The 23,534-nt window shown below is 41.5% G+C and overlaps 1 protein-coding gene across 1 annotated transcript in view; it reads left to right on the top strand.

The window, feature by feature from the left end:
- Nucleotides 1-9,071: 9,071 nt before the first annotated feature.
- TOMM22 (translocase of outer mitochondrial membrane 22) overlaps nucleotides 9,072-23,534 on the top strand; it is a 49,456-nt gene continuing 34,993 nt past the window's right edge. The window contains exons 1-2 of the mRNA XM_077452295.1: nucleotides 9,072-9,239; nucleotides 21,230-21,348. Coding sequence (XP_077308421.1) covers nucleotides 9,150-9,239; nucleotides 21,230-21,348 — 209 coding nt within the window. The 5' untranslated portion in view covers nucleotides 9,072-9,149. The remainder of the gene's footprint in view (nucleotides 9,240-21,229; nucleotides 21,349-23,534) is intronic.

Raw genomic sequence — 23,534 nt, 5'->3', positions numbered from 1 at the left:
GGTGCCAAGGTTCGCCTTCACTGGTGTAGACAATCAGGAAAAATAGCTGAACGGCCGCACTGCGAATATACATCTTTATTTGTGGCAAAACAGAATTAAAGAATCAAAAGCTGTCACATCATTGTTGTAGTTGGTGCAGAAGAAAAGGCTAATGCTTTTCACATTATGGTAGATGCTTAGTCATAGCTAGTAACCATAATTTGACTAGGAAAAAAATATATATATATTATATTATATATATATATATATATATATATATTGAGATAAAACCAATTGAGGAAACAAAGCACTCTCCAAAACTCCTCCCATAGCTAATCAAGCGAAACTGGAAACCTGGTGTGCAGAAACATGAACTGCACGTAAAGACATGCTGTCTCCTAGCAGATGTAATTGCTGTAAAGTGTTCTAATATAGCCACCATAAAAACAAATACACTGAATAATGCATTTGAATGTGTCTGCAAAGCTTTGTGCAATCAAAATGACACATACAACAATAGAGAGAGATGATCACTACAAATTTCGAATAAGTTAATTTTTGTGTTATCAATGTTTGTGGAAATTTGCATCATAATAAATACTGTGTCAAACATATGTCATTTAGACAAAAAAGGAAATGATTCAAACCTCCATCAGTACCCCATTAATTGACACCTCATCCCTTTTTGGAAATATCAAAAAAGGTTTTTTAAGGTAAACCAAACCTAGGAAAGTGGGATGTTAACGGTGCAATAAATCAAAATTGTATTCATAATAGAAATTTTTTATACAAAATTTATTTATACATAATTCATAAAAACAGAGCAGTGATCTGTATAATCATACTGAGGTTATATACAGCTTTGTGGTCCAATAGGTGGTAAAGTTGAGGTAGTTGCGATTGATTTATCCCGACATGTTTCGCTTAATGCTTCATCAGAGGATAAGCCAACTACCAACATAATAAATAAGAGAAAAAACATAAATTAATTTCGCAAAATACATTTCTTTGTACATCATTCATACAGATAATCGGCATATATAGTGTTTAAGGGACACGAGTAAGGTTCAAAAAACGATGGAAATATGCTCACCCCTATTTTACCGACCCATTTGTACCCCAGGAAGAATTAAATGACTACCAGATGGATAGAGGAATGCAGGGCAACAAGTACAGCAGCCAGGCAATATAGCTGGAGAGGGCATAGACGGCGGCTGATTGGGACAGAAAAGTTATATCATATGTCAGCATACTATTTATAAATAAAAGCTATGTTATTATTTTATTTTGTACTGTAATCAATATATAGGAATAACCTATAGCCTTTTTAATGTATTTTATTTAGTATAGCAATCATTTTCAAATTTTTTGCATTTTACTTTAAATGAATATTTTATATTAGTGGAGCCCAATTACTGTTTATTTAAATACATCCACTTACATTTACTGACGATAAAGTAGAATTTCCTTAATATATTTTATTTCCCAGGTTTTATATTATATCCACCAAGGTATGTAAGGAGTTCCCCTTCAGATTAAAATAAGCCCGGAATGATAGCTCACCCACACGGGCTCTACAGCCTGTTTACACGGTATCTAAGAAAGAGAAATGCATTTCCCATTAATTGAAGTGTGAAAAACGAAAGAAATTCATTCTCAGCAATCTAATGTTAAAGTTACTAACCAGCCAGCAAAAGTGGACTTCCTCCTAGCGCGGCTCCCCCACAATAGAGCCGAGTGTTTTGTGTCCCAATATATATGCCGCGGTCCATCGAGCCGGCGTCTGACGTCACCGGCTCGATGCGGACGTAAACAGCGGCAGTGCGCATGCGCGAGAGAGCCTTCGGGGGAATCTGGAGACTACATTTCCCACAAGGCCTCGGTGCAAACACCGGTATTCAGGGAAACGTAAAGGAGGGGATAGTCAGAGCACAACTAATGCAATGCTCTGGCCAGCACACTCGTATTGCCCCAAGATGTATGTTTCCCTGTCTCACACGCAGGGACCACCGCTAACCAGTGGGCAGCCTGCCAGATCAGATATAATCCAATCCAGCAAAGGTGCCCTCGGGCGTCCATATGCTCCTCTCCAATGCCAAAGTGCCAAAAGCAGCCGACCAGAAGTCATGCATCACAATTACATGCGACATTCAAATAACATGAGTCGCATGGCAAACCACACGTGGGGAGCGAAAAAGGTTTATAGATAAAAACCAATGGGGGAGAGAAAGATATAATTAAACAAGGGGAACAAAGGGATATATATACCCCTAATATATCAATCGGTAGGTCGCGATAATGGACCAAATTAATCGCGAAATCCGTGTATATATTTTTTGGAAAACTCCATCTCGTGTCCCAAAAACAAAATTCACAATCAATTTTGATATCAATAATATGAGGTATCACAGACAAGTGTAGATATATCTGATATGTCAGGATAATTAATAATTATATAAATAATAATTAATTTTTTTCTCTTTGAATTTATTATGTTGGTAGTTGGCTTATCCTCTGATGAAGCATTAAGCGAAACATGTCAGGATAAATCAATCGCAACTACCTCAACTTTACCACCTATTGGACCACAAAGCTGTATATAACCTCAGTATGATTATACAGATCACTGCTCTGTTTTTATGAATTATGTATAAATAAATTTTGTATAAAAAATTTCTATTATGAATACAATTTTGATTTATTGCACCGTTAACATCCCACTTTCCTAGGTTTGGTTTACCTTAAAAAACCTTTTTTGATATGTCATTTAGAATTAATTGGAATGATGTATAATATTCCGCAAATTTTCTCCCATCTGCCATGTCTGTGGTAGAGAAAAAAAACCCTATATAAAAGAAACGGTAATGAGAAAGAATGCTAATAAACAGAAAAAAGAGTGATGAGAAATACATTGGAATCAATATCAAGTTAATATGCCAATAGGTATGCAGGCGCTGCTTGAAGCCATGCAGGTATATGTGTTAATATTGTGTGTGTGTATATATATATATATATATATATATATAATATATATATATATATCCTACCCCAAATACACACATATGACGTGCATGAACAACAGTGGTATAGATATCGCATTGATAGCTGTGGCTGTTACATCACATAAAATGAAAAATATGAATAAATGAATAGGGCACCAATATCAATCCAATCCACTTCAATGAAAACTATTCATAAAAATAAGAAACGTCCCAATCAAAATTTAAGCCTGTTGTTTTTCTTGTGAGTAAAGTGAATATCCAGTAAACTTCCTTTCTACACAAGATGCCAAACTTGTCACCAGCTCTGATAGGCGTACTTATTTTCTCCATGCCCTGAATGACAAGGCTGGATTTATTTTTATTATGGTGGTGAACCTATTGCCTGGCCACTTTGGTAGAGTGGTCTTTTTCTATATCATGTAGGTGATCATATAGACGGTCCCTCAGGCGTTGGGTTGTCCTTCTACATTCTGAATCTGACATGTGGTGCTTATAATCAAATGCAACACATAGCGTGTATTACAGTTAATAAAGGATCCAATCCCAAAAGATTTGCCTGTGGACAAGGAAGTGGCACGATCACTTTTTTTTTTTTTTTTTTTTTTAAATCGCACCACATTTAAAAGTGCCCTTAAACTGTAACTAGTGCATGGGTGACCGCTCACTAGTATACAGGCTAGGTGACAACCATCTGCCTAAAATGGACGCTCTTCTTGAAACCACCTGTATCCCATTAGATAAGATCTGTGCATATATGTGGTCATTGGTCAGGATTGGTAGATATTTCTTGATAACTTTATTTTCTCAAACTATACTATAGGGGGTTGAAAATACAGGAGTACTAGAGAACTGTGAAGTTTTGTGCATACATTTGTTGCCGGAGATTTGTTATTCATTAATATATCCAGTGGGGTGTTCTCAACAGTGTCTAAGGCCCTGTTGCTGATAGAACTGGGATAGCTTCTTTCCTTAAATCTGGAGGTCATAAGAATGGCCTCCCTTTTAAAATCTGATTCTTTGCTGCATAGACGTTTTAGTCTACAGAACTGTCTGACTGGTATGCTCCTAATAGTATGACCCGGATGATTTGAGTCTGCTCTTAGCAAAGTGTTCCCTGCACCGGGCTTTCTATATAGACTGGACATTATTCAAGCTGCATCGGCCGTGAGCATAACATCCAAGAATGCAATCGCTCAGTGATCACTGTGGCCCGTGAACAGGAAATTAAACTGGTTATCATTCATGAAATCCAGCCATGTCTCCAAAGTAAAATGTTGCCCAGAGGCAATAAACAAGTCGTCTGTAGCAACAGTATAGCACATTGCTTGGAGGGGACTATCAGCCCCAAATATGCAGGACCCTTCCCACCATTCCATGTATAAATTGGCAAGGGATGGTGAGAACTTGTATCCCATGGAGGCCCCACACATCTAGAGATAGAAATCCCCGTCGAACATAAAAAAATTATGCGGTAAAAGAAATGCTAAACTCATAATGTTTTTCCTGTGCCTGCATGGGTTTCCTTCGGGAACGCCCGTTTCCTTCCACACTCCAAAGAAATGCTGGTAGGTTAACTAGCTTCTCTCTAAATTGGCCCTAGTGTATGAATGTGAGTTAGGATCTTAGTTTGTAAGCTCCTTGAGGGTAGGGACCAATGTGAATGTACAATGTATATGTAAAGTGCTGCGTAAATTGACGGCGCTATTTAAGTAACTTAATAATAATAAGAATGAATTCCTGGAGGATAAGAGAGAATTCAGCTGACCTATTGAAAAAAAAAGACACTGCTTGTAAGCCTAGAGCGTGTAGATTGGACACGTTGCAGGTAATCCATCTGTAGTCCTCCTTCCACACAAAATCTCTTAACTGGGATAAAAGATGAGTGGTGTCTTGGAGGAAACCCAGCAGTTCAACAACTAGGGGCTGAAGTTGCTGATCCACCCAGTGGCTTAAACGTTCATTAAGAGACCCGGTCCCAGCCACAATGGGTCTGCCAGTGAGGACTTAACCCTTTATGTACCTTGGGTAGGTGATGAAATACAGGCATGACTGGGAAATCTGCAATGAACATTTCTTTCTCTTTTATAGAAAAAATGCCCTCTGAAACTGCTCTGTCTAAAAGGTTTGAAAGCTCCTTATTGAAAGGTGAAGTAAGGTCAACTTTGAGTTTACGATATGTATTAGTGTCAGATAGCTGACGTAAAGCCTCATTTCTATTAGAATCAAGGACCACTACCGCACCTCCCTTATATGCATTTCTAATGACAGTGGTAGTGTCATTATTCAAACTTTTCAATGACTCCCTTTCTTCAGATGTAAGGTTATCAAGCCCTTTATTAAATGTATGGGTACATGCTAGATGTGTCAGATCCCCCTCAACCAATTTCTGGAAAAAATCCATATCCTTTCCCCTTGACTCTATAGGATAAAAAAACAGCTTTTAATTTAAATGATACCGCTAATAGTTTAGAATGAGGGTCAATGGGGAGAGAAATAGATTCATTGGCTAGATCTTCAAGATCATAAAGCACATAGACATCAGAAAAAGATTGAGGAAAGGGAGCTGACTCGCCCAGTGTAGTTGATGTTGTTCTAATGGCACAATCTATTGTATCATCTGGTACTTTAAAATAATGCTTCCTCAAAGTTAGGGCTCTTGAAAATTTGTTTACATTCAATATTGTGCCAAATAAATCAAAATAGTTCATAGGGCAGAAGTTCAAACCTCTGGACAAGTGTCTCTTCAGACAGGGATAATGGTCTTTGTATAAATTGATAACATTGATAGTTAATTCTGCGCCCACTCCCATAACTGTTGGCTACTTGCATTTGTCTCCTAGGTTTCCTCCCTCCCCTTCTCGTTTTCTTGTTTTTTTGTTTTTTTTTCTTTTTGTTGGTGCGTTGGGCTCCCGAGTTTAAATGCTGGGTATCTTTGTTGTAAATGGCATCGGCAAATCTTCCAGTGTCCGGTGAGCAGTCAGAAGCCGTAGTTGCGAGGGTATCATATGCTGGATCACTCTCTTGATCAGAGAAACGTACATGTTTTTTGGTTGAGACTTTTGGAGATCGACCTGGTTGAAAAAAAGTTTTTTTTTCCCCATGCATACACATTGTTTTCATAGTCAATTCGATCTCTGATACGTTTCTCTTAGTGACTATACTCCCTTCTCCAACTTGTCCAATCTTTTACTGAGTTGTCCATCTAATTCCTAAAAGCTGGCATGATCTTTCTGTGCAGATAAATCTTTGAATGGTGGACATTTCACCTTGGATACAATCCAAATCTATCTTCTTTGATTTAACAATGATTCTCATTAATTGGAATGAACATGCTGACAGTGTGTCTGTCCACTCCTTTTTCAATGCTTCATTACACAAGTCAAACATCTGGAATTTTTTGATTCTCAATCCCTGTGGGATTTTTTCAGCTGTAAAATACTCATTCAGAGTGTAAACATCCCAAAAAGACCACTTTGGGCAGATGGTTGTGACCTAGCCTATATACTAGCGAGTGACCACCCATGCACTGGTTACAGTTTAAGGGCACTTTTAAATGTGGCATGAGCAGTTGCTCATATTGTTCCTTTATTAAAAGAGGTGACTGTGTCACTTCGTTGTCCACAGGCAAATCTTTAGGGATTAGATCCTTTATTAACTGTAATACACGCTATGTAGTGTATGTCATTGCATGCACCGCATGTCAGATTCAGTATGCAGCAAGGACAACCCAATGTCTGAGGGACCGTCTATACTCTATATGATCACCTACATGATATAGAAAAAGACCACTCTACCAATGTGGCCAGGCAATGGGTTCAACACCATAATAAAAATACATCCAGTCTTGTCATTCAGGGCATGGAGAAAATAAGTACGCCCATCAGAGCTGGTGACAAGTTTGGCTTCTTGTGTAGAAAGGAAGTTTACTGGATACTCACTTTACGTGCAAGAAAACCAGCAGGCTTAAATTTTGATTGGGACATTTCTTATTTTTATGAATAGTTATCATTGAAGTGGATTGGATTGATATTGGTGCCCTATTCATTTATTCATATTTTTCATTTTATGTGATGTAATATCACATTGATATGCATGGATAGCTATGGATTTCTATACCGCCGTTCATGCATGTCATGTGTGTATTTGGGGCAGGATATCCATATATATTTGCTGTATACTATATATAAATTAACACATATACCTGCATGGCTTCAAGAAGCGCCTGTATACCTATTGGCATATTCACTTGATATTGATTCTAATTCATTTCTCTTCAATTTTTCTTCTGTTTATCAGCATTCTTCTTTCTCTTTCTCATTACTGTTTTTTTTTTTTTATATATATATATATAGGGTCTTTTTCTCTACCACAGACATGGCAGATGGGAGAACGATCCCATGTTTTTGTAATATTATACATCATCACATTTAATTGTAAATGAAATATGTTTGACACAGTATTTATTATGATACAAATTTCCACAAACATTCATATCACAAAAATGAACTTTGGTTATTTGAAATTTGTAGTGATCGTCTCTCTCTGTTGTTGTCGGTGGCATTTTGATTGCACAAAGCTTTGCAGATACATTCAAATGCATTATTCAGGTTATTAGGTTTTTATGGTGGATATATTCAGTCTATATTAGAACATTTTACAGCAATTGCATCTGCTAGGAGAAAGCATGTTAGTACAGTGAAACAGTTTTATTGACCTGATCAAATTTATTATGTCATATATCCAGAGTTTGATTCTCTGTATTTCTCTGTCTTTCTGTTCTATGTTTCTGCACCCCAAGTTTCCAGTCTTTCCAGCACTGCCAGGTTGCCCCCCCCCCCCCCAACCTCTGCAGTATTGCTGGCAGCACTCATATGTCTATTAACCAAAGCCAACATCTGGATATGACGCTGAGCATGTGCACTCAACTTCTTTGGTTGACCATGGCGAGGCCTGTTCTGAGTGGAACCTGTCCTATTAAACTCCTGTATTGTCTTGCCCACCATGCTGCAGCACAGTTTCAGGGTCTTGGCAATCTTCTTATAGTCTAGGGCCCTAGGCCATCTTTATGTAGAGCTGCAGTTCTTTTTTTCAGATCCTCATGAGGTGCCATGTTGAGCTTCCAGTGACCAATATGAGAGAGTGAGAGCGATAACACCAAAGATAATACACCTGCTCCCCATTCACACCTGAGACTTTGTGATGCTAACGAGTCACATGACACCAGGGAGGGAAAATGGTTAATTGGGCCTAATTTGGACATTTTGACTTATGGGTGTACTCACTTTTGATGCCAGTGGTTTAGACATTAATGGCTGTATGCTGAGTTATTTTGAGGGGACAGCAAATTTACACTCTTATACAAGCTGTGCACTCACTACTTTACATTGTAGGAAAGTGTCATTTCTTCAGTGTTGTCACATGAAAAGATATAATAAAATATTTACAAAAATGTGAGGGCTGTACTTACCTGAGTTCTCACTTGATCCAGTGCTGTGCCTGTCTGCAGTGTCTCTCTCTTCTCTCTCACAGGATAGAGAGGCAGCAGCAGGAGCCATTGGCTCCCACTGCTGTGAATCAAATCCTGTGAGCAGGGGGTGGGGCAGGGCCAAGCTGCACTGTGTATGGACACACAGAACAGGAATCAGGAGAGCAGCTGCGCATGCTCCACCATAGAAAGTAGACTCTTATGATGGTGCATGCAGAAGAGGAGGAGCCTAGAGCACCAGTGGGGGGCCTCAGAAGAGGACGATTGGGGCCACTCTGTGCAAAACCATTGTACAGAGCAGGCACATATAAACCTGCTTATTATTTTTATTTATTTATTTAAAAAAACAAAACCAAAGTTTACAGCCCCTTAACCCTTCAATTTCCACAATGAAAAAAAGGCGCTTTTGATGTGCTATATCTACGATCTGATTGAAGAACCCTGCAAAAGAGCTGGAATTGAGGACCAAACTGGAAAACGTAAACATACTTCAAACCCAAAAAAGTTTGTTTCTGACATATGCAGCGGAGTTGTTTTGCGCACACAGCAGCAGTAGAGGGCGCTAGTCTCTCTCTTCTTCACTCTCTTCCTATGTATTCTGCCTCTATAGTGTTTTGCCTGGCGCTTCCGGTGACGTAGTTCCTGGTGGGTGACCCCTGTGTGTGCCCGCACGTTAGGAAGTCATGTCGCTGTCAGACGCTCCCCTGGAAAGCGCGCTTATCGCGGCTAGGAACCCGGAGATTGAGGATGAGGAAGATGATGACGACGATGAGGTGATTCTCGTTTCAGCAGCTTAGTAGTGGAATTGATGTTTTTTTAGTTTACATTGCAGATAGATCACACCCTGCACCATCCTCCATAGCTGCAGTGGGACTGTAGAAGTGTACGTGCTGAGACTTGTTCCACAGCACATATAAAGCAGAAGAAGGTTGTCTACCCACCTGGCTGATTAAAGCGCACCTGTTAGTGCCATGTAGTTAGAGGTCAGGCTGCTGCATTACATTGGAGGGTGCCGCTCTCTATGCCAAGTGCCAGTCCTCCAGCATTGAACGTTAAAGAGGACTTTTGATCGGTCATGCTGGTATACCCCCCTGTCTTCCAACCCCCTCCTTCGGCTTCTGCAGTTTGTTCCTGAGCAAGAATGACCTGTCCTGCTCTCACATCAACCTGGCCTATCCACATAACCTATCTCAGGAGGCGAACAAACAGCGGAGCAGGAGGAAGGTTACCGGGACTCAGAAGAAGGAGACCATTCACGATAACACATGTGGACCAGAATGGTGACAAAGGACCCGGCCTGTGACGCCTGAGCAGCGGATCGCAGTAAGGTGATGTGGAATCTATTCGGAAGGTAAGTATGGGAATCAAGGACAATACTGCATGACAAGAGGTTAAAAAAAGGCAAGGGGAGCAAAGTTCCTCTTTAAAGTATCTACTGTAAAACCTTGGATTGTGGGCATAATTTCGTCCCAGAAGCATGCTTGTAATCCAAAGCACTCATATCAAAGCAAATTTCCCCATAAGAAATAATGGAAACTTAGATAATTCCACAACCATTTATTCATATAAAAAAGCTCATATTAATACTGTACAGTATTGTAATAGGAATACAGTGGAATATGAATACTGTACCTCTGTGTTGAGTTTTAATGTAACAAAAAAATAAATTACACTCTGTTAAGGAGTCTGGAGCTCATTCATGTAAAGCCGCTGATGTACACAGCGCTATGTGTGGCCAGAGGTTCAGAGGTGATGGTGGCTCCCAGTGCTTCCAGGAGAACGTGGAGACACTAGGGAACTGTTGACATCACTTTAACTGGGAGTGTCTCTGGGTATCTCCGACAGCTTTACTGTACATATACACAGTGGCTTTACATGAACACCAGACCCCTTACCATTGTGAGTGTAATTACTTTGTTTTTACAGTAAAACTACTGCTCGTATATCAAGACAAAATGTAAAAAAAATGTTGCTCATCTTTCAGAACGCTTGTATACCGCATTACTCGTAAACCAAAGTATTACTGTATACCTTAAAGCAGGGGTGCCCAACCTTTTGAAGAGCGAGGGCCACTTAAGCGACTTGGTCACGGGCCACAGTGAGCGGAGCGGGTGGATGGCATGTCCGTGTCCACTCTGCATTTTGAGACTGGACAGGGATACAACCCACGATAATTTTTAGCAGATCGTATTGGAGGTAGAACATGAGTCTGTTTATGTCTGCCACTACTTAGAGATGAATGGAGGGTCCAATTGGTCTGACTGTCAGAATGACTGTGTGAAAGGGGTCGAAGGCTGCTTTCACACTGATGCGCTGCAGTTTACACGCAGCACGTGTGCAACGCAGTGTACTTTTGGCTTTCCTGCAGTGTGCATTAGACTTCTATTATATTCTGCAGGTTTGGTGCACTTTCAGAAAGCTCACCAAGCTCGCAGGTAATAATAGAAATCTATGGCTCAGTGCAGGTAACCCGCAGGTAAATTTCTCTGCACCTGTGGATCAGTTTGAAAGCAGTCCAGTAACCACTGCAGAAAAGATATGCCCATATATACACTGTGATTTTAGTAATAAACCTTTAATAACAGTATTCTTTCTATTCTATCTCAGAGCAGGAGGTCGTGGGCCACATCAGAGGGCTCCGCGGGCCACTGGTTGGGCACCCCTGCCTTAAAGCGGAGGTCCACCCTAAAATGGACCTTCCGCTCATCGGATTCCTCCCCCCCTCCGGCGCCACAATTGGCACCTTTCAGGGGGGAGGGGGGTGCAGTTACCTGGATAATCCAGGTAACTGCACCCACTTCCGGGCTAGCTCTCTGCGGAAAGGGGAGTACATTACGCCCCTTTCCGCAAGTGCCCCGCTGCCTGCTGGGAAACGCACAGATCCCAGAGGCAGCGGGGACTGTTCTCATTGCGCAGCGCGGCTCGCGCATGCGCAGTAGGGAACCGGGAAATGAAGCCGAAAGGCTCCATTTCCTGATTCCCATACCCAAGATGGCGGCGGCAGCACTCGAGTGTCGATCTAGAGATCGGCTTCGGGTGCCGACATCGCGGGCGCGCTGGGCGGGTAAGTGTCACTATTTTAAAAGTCAGCAGCTGCAGTATTTGTAGCTGCTGACTTTAAAAAAAAAAAAAAAACGCGGAGTCCCGGTGGACTCCCGCTTTAAAGTGTAAGTTCACCTTTAAAAAAAACCCTGTAAGGTGAACTTAGACTGAACCCACTCCCCCTGGTCCTGCTGACTTGGAGTCCCATGATTATCTGCTGTGACACATCAGGTCGCTCACAACCGGTCCAGGGATTTGAAATCCCATTGGCTTTCTCTCCTCTTCTCCAGCGCTGACAGGACAGACTAGGAGGGTCCTGATTGGTCAGCGCCAACCAATTAGAATGCGTATCTTTTACGAGGTATGTTTAGGAGATTAAGCTGCTGGGATTTCAAACCCCCAGACCGGTGAAGCAGTGACCCGGTGTGTCGCAGCCGGTTAGGGGGACCAAGGGGGTCCAGTGTAAGTTCACCTTACAGATTTTCTGTAAAGGTGAACTTACCCTTTAAACATTTATTTTTATTTTTTTTATTTTTTTTTTAGAATAGAGATGCACGATTCTGGCCAAAATGAGAATCGCAATATTTTTGTTTAGATCATGTTTCTTGCAGCGTAACATCATCTTTCATATTACACAAAATAAATTGGGCTGTTTCTTTTTTATTCATTAGTGTATCTTTTTTCCCAAAAAATTGCATTTGAAACACCACTGCGCAAATACAGTGTGACATAAAATATTGCAACAACCACCACTTTATTCTCTAGGGTCTCTGCTTTAAAAAAAAAATAATGTTTGCGGGTTCTAAGTAATTTTCCAGTAAAAAAAAAAAATTATTTTAACTTGAAACTAACAAGTGTCAAAGGCTTTAAGTGGTTAAACTTCCCTCATTTACAGACCAATTCATTCCTTTTGATCTTAAGAGCAAAACCTTACAATGTTTATAGTTGGCTCAGGCTAAGAAATGTTGTGAAACTAGGCAGACTACCTGTTTTTTGTTTTTTTTTGTTTTGTTTTGTTTTTTGACGGCTGAGCAGAGAACTCTGCATAGAATTGAGAAAATGTTTTAAGATCACCAAGGGGGAAAATCGCAATCTCAATCCTTAACGGCTAATCGTGCAGCTCTATAATAGAGAGAGATTCACTTCCTGTCTGTTAAAGATATTTCTGTCCCGGAGACAATTTTTAACTGCTTGCCAACCGGACCATAGCCAAATGACGGCTACAGGGCGGTTGCATAACTCTGAGGGGCATACAGTGACATCCTCCCAGAATCCCGCTCTCACGCGCCCACTGAGGCGCGCACCAGAGAACATCCGTGACTGCTGGGACTTCTGGATCACTGTAAACTGCTGCTGATAGCGGCATTGTATTTTGGAGGCTGGGAAACCTCCCGCTTTCAGAGTACAGTAGTTCCATGTACAGTACATACAGTAGTTCCTTCAGCATGTGGTTGAAGGAAAGAAAATTGCATAATGTATGGCCTGCCTAAGAATGTTTGATTACTGTATTACACTCATTCAGTGGAATAACAGCTGAGTTCTAATAAGTGGAAGCTGCAGTGTTGTTTGCTGTTCTCTTCCACTGCTTGTTCACTGGATACTTTGGGGAAGATTTTACTAAACTGGTGCACACAGAATCCTCCTATCCTCACATCATGGGATGCAGCCTCACCAGTGATTGGTAGCGCAATCTCCTGTTTTTGTCACAGAGCTGGATCTGAATCGCCATGCAGCCCCTGTAACAATGTCCCGCCTCCTAGAGCACCTCTTGTGATAAACGGCACACTGGGAGTCACTGGTGCCATGTGTCTCATAGGAGCCGGGACAGCAATACAGAAGCTGCACGGTGATTCAGATCCAGCTCTGTGACACAGCGTGAGATCGCACTATCAGGCTGTCGGAAGCCATGAAATCAGGCCGAGACAGAAGTACAGTTAAATCTCACTTGTTTAATAATAAAACTAAAAAGAACAAACATAGTCAAAACATAGCCAAAGTTCAGTAACCAGAATGGATAGTCAGCCAAGCCAGAAGTAATGTCAGCAAAGCAAATCTTGAACAGGATCGCAGGAGATAGTTTCTGTGATCTGACCAAGTCGAAGGTAGAGCTCCTCTGGACTGGACAGCTTAAGTAGCAGGATATCGTCAACAGCTGAGTAACTGTGGAGAGATAGGAGCTGGCAATTAGCCGACGGCTGAGCGGCCAGCTCAGAGAAGGAAGGGCTGAGCCCAGCCCTGACAGTATCCCCTCCTCAACAACCCCTCCCCCTCGGAGGACCACCAGGCTTGAGGGGAAAACGTCTATGGAAATCACAGAGAACAGGGGCATGTACATGCGTGGATGAGACCCAAGAGCTTTCCTCCAGACCGTACCCTTTCCAATGCACCAAGTATTGTATGCACCCATGGAACAATGGACTGTACTTCATGGTTCTCCACCTGTACAGGGTGAGGACATGGCACTGAGGTAGTAAAACGGTTGCAGATCAAAGGTTTTAATAAGGAGACATGAAATAAATTCAAAATACGCATATTAGAAGGAAGGTCTAATGCGCAAGCTACTGAGTTAAGTCCTGCGAAGAATACAGAAAGGCCCAATAAACCGAGGTGTGAACTTCAGTGAGGGAACACGAAATCAGAGGTTGCGAGATGACAACCAGACCCTGTCCCCAACCTGGTAGGAAGGCGCAGGCAGACGTCTGCTGTCAACATGGAGTTTGTACCTATCATTAGCATGTTGCAAAGCCTCCTGGACTTGTGCCCAAGTGATGAAGACCATGGAGATGCTCTAACGTAGGAATATTCTGTGGAACAAACGAGTCAAGCGACATGGAAGCTTGGAAACCATAATTCGCCATAAACGGGGACAATCAGGAAGCAGAATTCAAGGCACTGTTGTGAGCAAACTCTGTTCACGGTACCACGGTAATTATGGTCAGAAATATAGCAACGTAGGAATTGCTCCAAGGACTGATTGGCTCGTTCTGCGGCCCCATTAGACTGTGGGTGATAAGCAGAGGAAAAAGCAAGCTGAATCCTAAACTGCACAAAAGGCTCGCCAGAACTGGGATACAAACTGTGACTACCCCTGTCCGAGACCATCACATTTGGTAGTCCATGTAAGCAAAAGACTTCCCAAACAAAAATGGAAGCCAGTTCCTTAGAAGTGGGTAACTTCTTAAGTGGAATACAATGACGCATCTTTGAGAACCGGTCAACCACTATAAGGATAACTGTTTTGCCCTGGGAGTTGGGTAACTCCACAATGAAATCCATAGACTGGTGGCCTCTCTCCATTGGGTATGGGTTGTAGGAGTCCCACTGGAAGGTGTCGTGGAGTCTTACTCTGAGCACACACGGAACAGGCACCTACGAAGGCAGTCACATCAGCACGTAGACTAGGCCACCAGAATTTTTGGGAAATTACCCAAAAGAGTTGATTCTTCCCAGGGTGGCCAGCAGCCTTGGGAGAATGGTATGTCTGGAGCATGGCAGTACGAGACTCTAAGGAGCGCTTGCGGAAGCCTCCTGTACTCTACTCTTGTCTCCGAGCTTTGCAGTCCCACCCGTACCTCCCATACCTCCTGGTACAGAGTTAGTCAGTGAAGGTGACAAACGTGATCAACTTCTCCAGCTCAGTGGGTATCTCTCGGACTGCTGTCTCATCCTTGATGGCCTTCATGGCCTTTGCCTACTGTCAGAGTAAATGAAATCGGGCAGAGACAGAAATACAGTTAAATCACACTTGTTTAATAATAAAAGTAAAAAGAACAAATGTAGTCAAAACATAACGAAAGTTCAGTAATCGGTACGGATAGTTAGCCAAGTCAGAAGTAATGTCAGTAAAGCAAGTCTTGAACAGGATTGCAGTAGAGTTTCTGTGATGTGGCCAAGGCGAAGGCAGAGCTCCTCTGAACTGGACGGCTTAAGTAGGCTTGACGAGCAGGATATCAACAGCTGAGTAACTGAAATAGGAGCTGGCAATTAGCCAACAGCTGAGCGGCCAGTTCAGAGAAGGGCTGAGCCCAGCCCTGACGTGGGCACTGGCGGGGCTGCATCACATGGGCACTGATGAGGCCGCGTTGATCTCTTGTATCATGTTTGCAGTCTGACCATCTCCAGTACCATGTCTGCTAGAGGTGCACCAAATGGAAATTTTCCTAATAATATTAGCAGTGTGTTTGTTGAGATAAAAGATTGCAGACATGATACAAGAGATTGTCAGAGACTGCAGACTGCGTTTTTCTTGCACTAAAGATGCCAATGATTGCCAACAATAAATGCATATTAATTGAAATTGATGATATTAATTAAAAATGGAATAATACAATTATATATAAATATTAACTGTTGTTTTCGGCAAAATGCATCCTACATATTCAGTATGGGCACCAAAATTTCCATTTGGTACACGCCTCATGGTAACAAATCAGCTTCTAACTTCAGCTTGTTAAATCATTTTTTTTTCTGTTTTTATATTTTGGATAGAGCAAGGGAGGGTGACAACCACTTTCTTTTTTTTTTTTTTTTGTCATGTGTCCCATTGGGGGGGGATTTAACTTCACTTCCTGACCCATAGCCAATCAGGAAGTGAGAGGAAATCCCTACAAATTGAAGAATTATCACCAAAACCATTGTCCCCATTGGAAGATTTGCCTTCTATTATTTTCTGGGGACAACCCAAAATTTGGGACTTTCTTTTACTTTTCATTTTCAATGATAATGGTAAACAGACCAAATAGAGAGGGTGAATCTCCGTAATGGGGGCACAGACGGCAGTAAAACCCTGACAGGTGTTCTAAACTCTATCCAAGACTAAAAAAGTTTTGCCTTTTTAGTTCCTTTATTTTAGCTTAAAGTATAACTAACTGGCTTCAAGGTTTTAATGCACAGCTGCACCAGATTCTGTGTGCACCTAAACACTGTGTGTTTTAGGTTTTTGGCAGCAATGGGAGCAATTGGCTCCTGCTGCTGTCAATCACAGCAAGTGAGCGAATCGGGAGATGGGGAGGGGGGCGAGCCACCGCTCCATGTGTGAATGGACACACAGAGCAGTGGTTTAGCTCTGGTGCCCCTATAGCAAGCTGCCTGCTGTGGGGGCACTGAGCAAGGGGGGAGGTGCCAGGAGCACTGGCATGGGATCCAAGAGGAGGAGGATCTGGGCTGCTCTGTGCAAACCCACTACACAGAGCAGGCAAGTATAACATCTTTGTTTTTAAATTAAAACACAAGACTTTAATATCTGGAACAACATCTGGTCTTCAAGTGGTTGTACTGGGATGATGCCTGCAGCTGCAGTATTGTTTTTTAGAGTTGGCAGCTAACTAGCTGCTCGATTGCTATTACCAACAGCGGGAGGGGACGTGTTCCCGGATTTAAAAAGGGCCATTTTTGAAAACTCATAGCATATAAAAATACAGATATTTGGTGTTTTTAATGCTTTTTAAGGAGGAGGGGTTTGGGGTCCTAAGCCCGGATCCCTCTCATAAAGAGTAATATCAGCTGAAAAATCTCTTCTGTGCTATGCAGAGGGCCTAGATACAATGTGTTGTACTTCTTGGTCGGATATTGCACGTCTCAGCCAACTAGGAGGAATTCAAAGAATTAAAGCAAGGAAAGAAAAAGGAGTGCGGCCTGGTGCAATATCCTTGGTGAAAAGTTTTATCAAAAAACAGAAGTAGGTGGAATCTAACTCTTAGAAGAAATATATGATCTTATTCAAGTTACTAAATGTGAGTATTCCACCTACTTCTGTAAAACTTCACCAAGGATAGTGCACCAGGCCATGTGACTTTCTCTTTCTTTCCTTGTTTTCCCTCCATAAAGAGTATCTGTCACACGGATTTTAACATTGCAAAATCCACCAATTTTTTTTCTTTAGTGCCTCTGCTTTAAAAAAATATATATGTTTGTGGGTTCTATATAATTTTCTAGCAAAACTGATTGTACACAAAGTACCAGAAAAAGCCTGGTCCTTATGTGGTTAAATAGGTTAATAAAAGGTTGTCTAGACCAGAAAGTAAAGAGAAATCTAGAAATCTCTGTCGGTGCCCCAGATAGCAGTAAGGTCTGACAAGGGGCACTGACCTTTCTATCCAAAATCCATTTTAATGTATCTGTTTTATATTACTGACAGGTTTCGTTTGACGGGTACCTGTCCCCATGGTGAAAGTTTCTTTGTATGATCCTTTTCATTTTGGCAACAATGAACACTGATATATCATATGACAATGATTATTCTTATTCTCACTAGAGTAGCGGTTTAAATATTGACTAATCCTAGGAGACTACACTGGTTACTGCTATTAACTATGAGAGAGTTTAAAGTGGTTGCAAACCCTTAAAATAAAATAAAAAATACAAGGCAAAGGCATAATGAGCTAGTATGCATAGCATACTGGCTCATTATGAATTACTTGCCTTAGAACGAAGCCCCCTGCAGCGGTCCTCGTTCACCACTCCTGCGACCAACATCTCTCCCGGGGGGTTAAATCCGGGTATCTAGGCTCCGCCGCTGTGATTGGCTGGAGCCACAATGACGTGTCTGCCACGCATGTGCATGGGAGCCACCGGTTACGGCACAGTATAACTGAAGCCATGGCACGTAGGTTCAGTTTGCTTAAGCAAATGCAGGAATATCTCCTAAACCATGCAGGTTTAGGAGATATCCAGTGTAGCTACAGGTAAGCCTAAAGTCGTTGTAAAGGGTTTACAACCACTTTAAAGCAGTGATTGTGTACCATCATCATAGTTTTTTTTCTTGGGTTGCACCGATACCAAGCATTTGCACAAGTACGTGTACCCGTGCAAATGCTCCGATGCTTAATCCGACATTGGTGGGGGGCAGTTATAAGCACCAATCTCCCTGTATAGCTTTTGATCTTTTAATCATCATCTTCCTCCCTCCCGCAGCTGTCAGCTGCTTTATTGAAAGCTATACAGGGAGATTGTTGCTTATAACGGCCCCCACCGCCGCACCGATCACCCCCGGTGTCCTCCTCTGGCTCCTGGTGTCATCCTCTGGTCCCTCCCAGATCTGTCCAGATGGAGAGCGGAAGAAGTAATCGTTATGCATGTCATTTACTGGCTCCTTCCTTTTCTGAATGAACGGTCAATGATCACTGACTGTCCATAACTGAGCATCGTAAACTGTGTAAACAATGCTTCACTTTATGACTGAACAGACGCCTCTGTTTTTGTACATTCGTCTTCATTACAGTTGAGGCTGCAGAGAAAGGGACTGGGGAGTCTGTGTCCTCAATCCCTTTCCTTGTCTCAAAAGGTAGATATCAGGGGTCTGTTAAAAAAAAAACACTGACTCTGTCCACTACCCCCCCACCAAAATAAGTTGTATAAAAATAATTACTTTTTTTTAATGTAACTTTTAATGTATCGGTACTTGTACTCATTTTAAAAAAAAAAGTCGTATTGGTGAAACCCTAGTTACATAGTTACATAGTTACATAGTTAGTCAGGTTGAAAAAAGACACAAGTCCATCCAGTTCAACCCTAAAAACAAATAAATAAAATAAAAAATAATCGTACAATCCAGATACCCAATTTTATGCCCACAATTGATCCAGAGGAAGGCGAAAAAAAAACCCAGCAGAGCATGCTCCAATTTGCTACAGCAGGGGAAAAAAATTCCTTCCTGATCCCCCAATAGGCGATCGGATTTTCCCTGGATCAACTTTACCTATGTTAGTACCTAGTTATATTATGTACCATCAGGAAAGTATCCAGGCCTTTCTTAAAGCAATCTACTGAACTGGCCAGAACCACCTCTGGCGGGAGTCTATTCCACATTTTCACAGCTCTAACTGTGAAGAAACCTTTCCGTACTTGAAGATGAAATCTCTTTTCCTCTAGACGTAAAGAGTGCCCCCGTGTCCTCTGGGTTGACCGTACAGAGAACTCAACACCAAGTTCACTATATGGACCCCTAATGTATTTGAACATGTTGATCATATCCCCCCTTATTCTCCTCTTCTCAAGAGTGAATAAATTTAGTTCCTCTAATCTCTCCTCATAGCTGAGTTCCTCCATGCCTCTTATCAGTTTGGTTGCCCTTCTCTGCACTTTCTCCAGTTCCCCAATATCCTTTTTGAGAACTGGTGCCCAAAACTGAACGGCATATTCCAGGTGAGGTCTTACTAATGATTTGAACAGGGGCAAAATGATATCTCTCTCTCTGGAGTCCATACCTCTCTTAATACAAGAAAGGACTTTGCTCGCTTTGCAAACAGCAGCTTGGCATTGCATGTTGTTATTGAGCTTATGGTCTACCAAAACCCCCAGATCCTTCTCCACTATGGATTCCCCCAGTTGTACTCCCCCTAGCATGTACGATGCATACATATTCTTAGGCCCCAAGTGCATAACTTTACATTTATCAACATTAAACCTCATCTGCCACATAGTCGCCCAATTAGACAGTGTATTGAGGTCGGCTTGTAAATTGGAGACATCCTGTAAAGACGTTATTGCACTGCATATCTTGGTGTCATCTGCAAAGACAGAAATATTACTTTTGATCCCAGACCCAATATCATTTATAAAGATGTTAAAAAGTAAGGGTCCCAACACTGAACCTTGGGGTACACCACTGATAACCTTAGACCATTCAGAGTAAGAGTCATTAACCACTACTCTCTGAATTCTGTCTTCTAGCCAATTTTCTATCCATTTACAAACTGATATTTCCAAACCAGTAGACTTTACCTTACACATGAGCCGTGTGTGGGGAACTGTATCGAATGCTTTTGCAAAATCCAAGTATACCACGTCCACCGTCACCCCTCTGTCCAAGGTTTTACTTACCTCCTCATAAAAAGAAATCAGATTTGTCTGACAACTTCTGTCTTTCATGAATCCATGTTGTCTGTTGCTTAAAGTGTTTTTGTTCAGCAAGAACTCGTCGATGTGGTCTTTTATTAAACGCTCCAGTATCTTCCTAGTGTTTTTTTCTTTACTATTCCAAAGCTTTTTTGAAGTTGAGCCTGTGTGTTATGCACACCATAGACCATTTTATTATTTTGAATGTTTTCAGGTAGATGTAAACCCTGACTAAATAGCATTTAGTGTGCTAAAGCCCTGTGTATTGTAACCAATGTCTGCCTTTTTTTTTTCATATTGTTTCTTAGTGCTGCTGAGCTTCTGTATCCTTTTTGCAGCCACTTTCTGTCTATGTATACCCTGCATAGTATTTCTCAGGGTGGGTTTTGTGATGTGACACTGACAACAGTGTGCTATGTGTGTGTAATATGGGTTGAAAAGACCCCTTGTAGTCACTATCTGAAGCCACTTTGTCAGGGTGACAACACTGGAATGCAGTTGAGAAACAGTGTCCTCACACTATAACTGGAAGTTCCTGAACGAGGACCCTCATGGCAGGACACCCAAGTTTTATTGTATTAAAAGCAGAAGGTTCAAACAAGTGCAAATTTCAGTATGAACTAAATGCTGAGAGTGAGTATCCAAAAATGGATCTTCATACCTGTAAAAGGTAAAGATCTCTGGTAGACCCCACAGAATTTGCAAATAGTGACCCCTTGAAAGTCTACTTTCATATCGCGCCCCAGCTGATGCTGTTAATGCAAAGAGCTCTGTCACCTTGTAGGGATGAGTACCATCTTTCCCCAAACAGTCTTGGTGGTCAGTGGAGTCACTTTAGAGAATTTTAATCTCATTGTCTTAACTACCGGTATTTGTATTTTTCTAGCTGGATGAGACTTTATCAGAAAGACTTTGGGGACTGACGGAAATGTTTCCTGACCGCCTGCGTACTGCTTCTGGTGTAACGCTTGACATCTCTATTTGTGCAGCCAAGAAGCTATATAGGTGGGTACCCAATGTTATAATATGGTAAATCTAGGTGTTTCACAAAGAAGACAGTAAATACTACACGTTGAAGTCTGCATCCAGAATATTTGTTAGATTAATTTTGGGTTTTTTCTGGGCATTGTTTAATTTAGAAATAGATTTTTTCTAAAAGATTATCAGCTATAAATAAAATAAAAACCTAACTGGAGTAAAAATTATTGCTGGGATTTTTATACTGGTACTATAGACGATTATGGCAGTCCACACTAGTCTCCTGTTTATTATTTATCATGCTCTGGCATACCAAGCCCTCTGTTTTAAATTGGAACACAGTGTAGGCTGCATTGGCTCTAGGTGGTCCACACTGCCTAGAAGACTAATTTGTTTTATGGGGGTGGGGGGAGATTACCATATAAAAGCTAGTTCTACTTTAATTTTGGTGAAAGATTTTGGTGGCAAACCAAAACAGTTAAAGATTATGTATGGCCTTATGACATCCAGTATACTACTTCTTCCTTTTTTATTTATTTTAAGGTGAATATAGAAAAACGAAAATGAAGTACAGAATGAATGCCCCTTTTTAAAATCGGCTTATGAGTTTCTAATGGCCAATAGCAAACTTTACCAGTACAGTTCTTCAGGGGACCCTCCTATATAGTTTGGTTCCTCTGATCCTGGGCAATGCTGCCTTGTGCAACCTGTTCACTTGTAGATTTTCAAGTCTGATCACTATTGTTACACCTAGATTTTTGTCATTACGGTGCTTAAATGCTATATTAAAATATTTAACTCTAGGCAGATATTAAAATGGCACAAATACAGAATTTTAATGGTTTCAGCCTCACCTTTAGAGCAGCACAAAACAATTGGGAGATTCAGGGGCATTACCTTGGGGCACTAATCGATTATTTTCATAATTGATTAATTGTCGATTAATCAATTAGTTGTTTCGGTCTAGAGGCCCTAGCCCTCCGTATTTCACAGTAGGAATGGTGTACCTTTTATAATTTTTTCCTGGCATTTGTGGCTAAAACTTTAGTTGAAACTACCAACCGTCTCAGGCCTCAAACTCTTGAAATCAGATTATAAAGTAATTTATTGAAGGTGGATACTCTTACCGGATAGGTTGGACACATCCACCATATAGTAGTGTGGCGTAAAAGCTTATGGAGGGCTCCGATAGCACAAACCCAGATATAACCAGGCGGATGGTAATTCACCTCAGGGTTCCTCGTCTTAAATCCCTTATGGTTTCCGATTGAGGGGGGTAAATAAGCCTTCCGAGCCATGGACAGCTGTAGAACTTGGCACCAAATATCTCATGGAAATTCCCCATAAGGGGAAAAAGCATAAAAAACACCTCTCATGATGAAATACAACCAGTGACGGTTTATTGAAAATATTCGGAAATAAAACAAATAGTCTGTAAAAAAAAAAAAAAAAAATCATGTGATAATTATATAAAAACAAAAATGGCAATGTGGGGAGCAGAAAATGCAGGTCCTATGCGTTTCGACTGCAAAGTCGTTTACTGGGGCATAACCTGACTCCCCCACATTGCCACAATTTATAAACTAAATAATTAAGCAGTAATAGAGGCCCATGGGAAATGACCGCCCACAAAGTTAACCCATGAATGTGCTCACACAAAGTTAAGGCCGTGAACAAACAGGACACTCTACATAGCTCACATACCTGACCAATTCTATGCTGTATCAAATATTAATAAACGTTGGCATAAGCCCCAAAATACAAGGTCTAACTGGGAACACAAACTAGAGCGCACACATCCGAGAGTGATCCTACTTCCTGCGTTCCAGCATATACACCGGAAACAGGAAGTAAGTGCATTTACTATCTGGATACCCGTAGCCATACAGCGAACCCACACACCTATATGGCGCCAAGACCTCCTCCATGCATTCCTTTTCACATGATTTGCCGCCCCAGTTTTTATGATGGGCGACTATATCCCAGTGAAATCGGCGACATCGCTTCCGAAACCTAAGGAAATTACGTTGAAGGTAAACCTCACCTATCGACGTCATATCCGGGGAAAGTCTGTAAACCACGCTCAACAAACGGGAGCGTGGACAGGGACCGGCGTCACAGGACATGACGCAGTCACGATAAGCGTCATATCTGGGAACACCTAGTATGCCATATTCCAGCTGCTGGAACGCGAACAGGAACTAACACCCGGC

The sequence above is a fragment of the Lithobates pipiens genome, unplaced genomic scaffold (genome assembly GCF_037356315.1).
Source record: "Lithobates pipiens isolate NorthernLeopardFrog02 unplaced genomic scaffold, aLitPip1_a1.2 Scaffold_23, whole genome shotgun sequence".
NCBI classification, from domain to species: domain Eukaryota; kingdom Metazoa; phylum Chordata; class Amphibia; order Anura; family Ranidae; genus Lithobates; species Lithobates pipiens.
The sequence above is the reverse complement of the archived record's forward strand: the minus strand, read 5'-3'. Positions and strand labels throughout refer to the sequence as shown.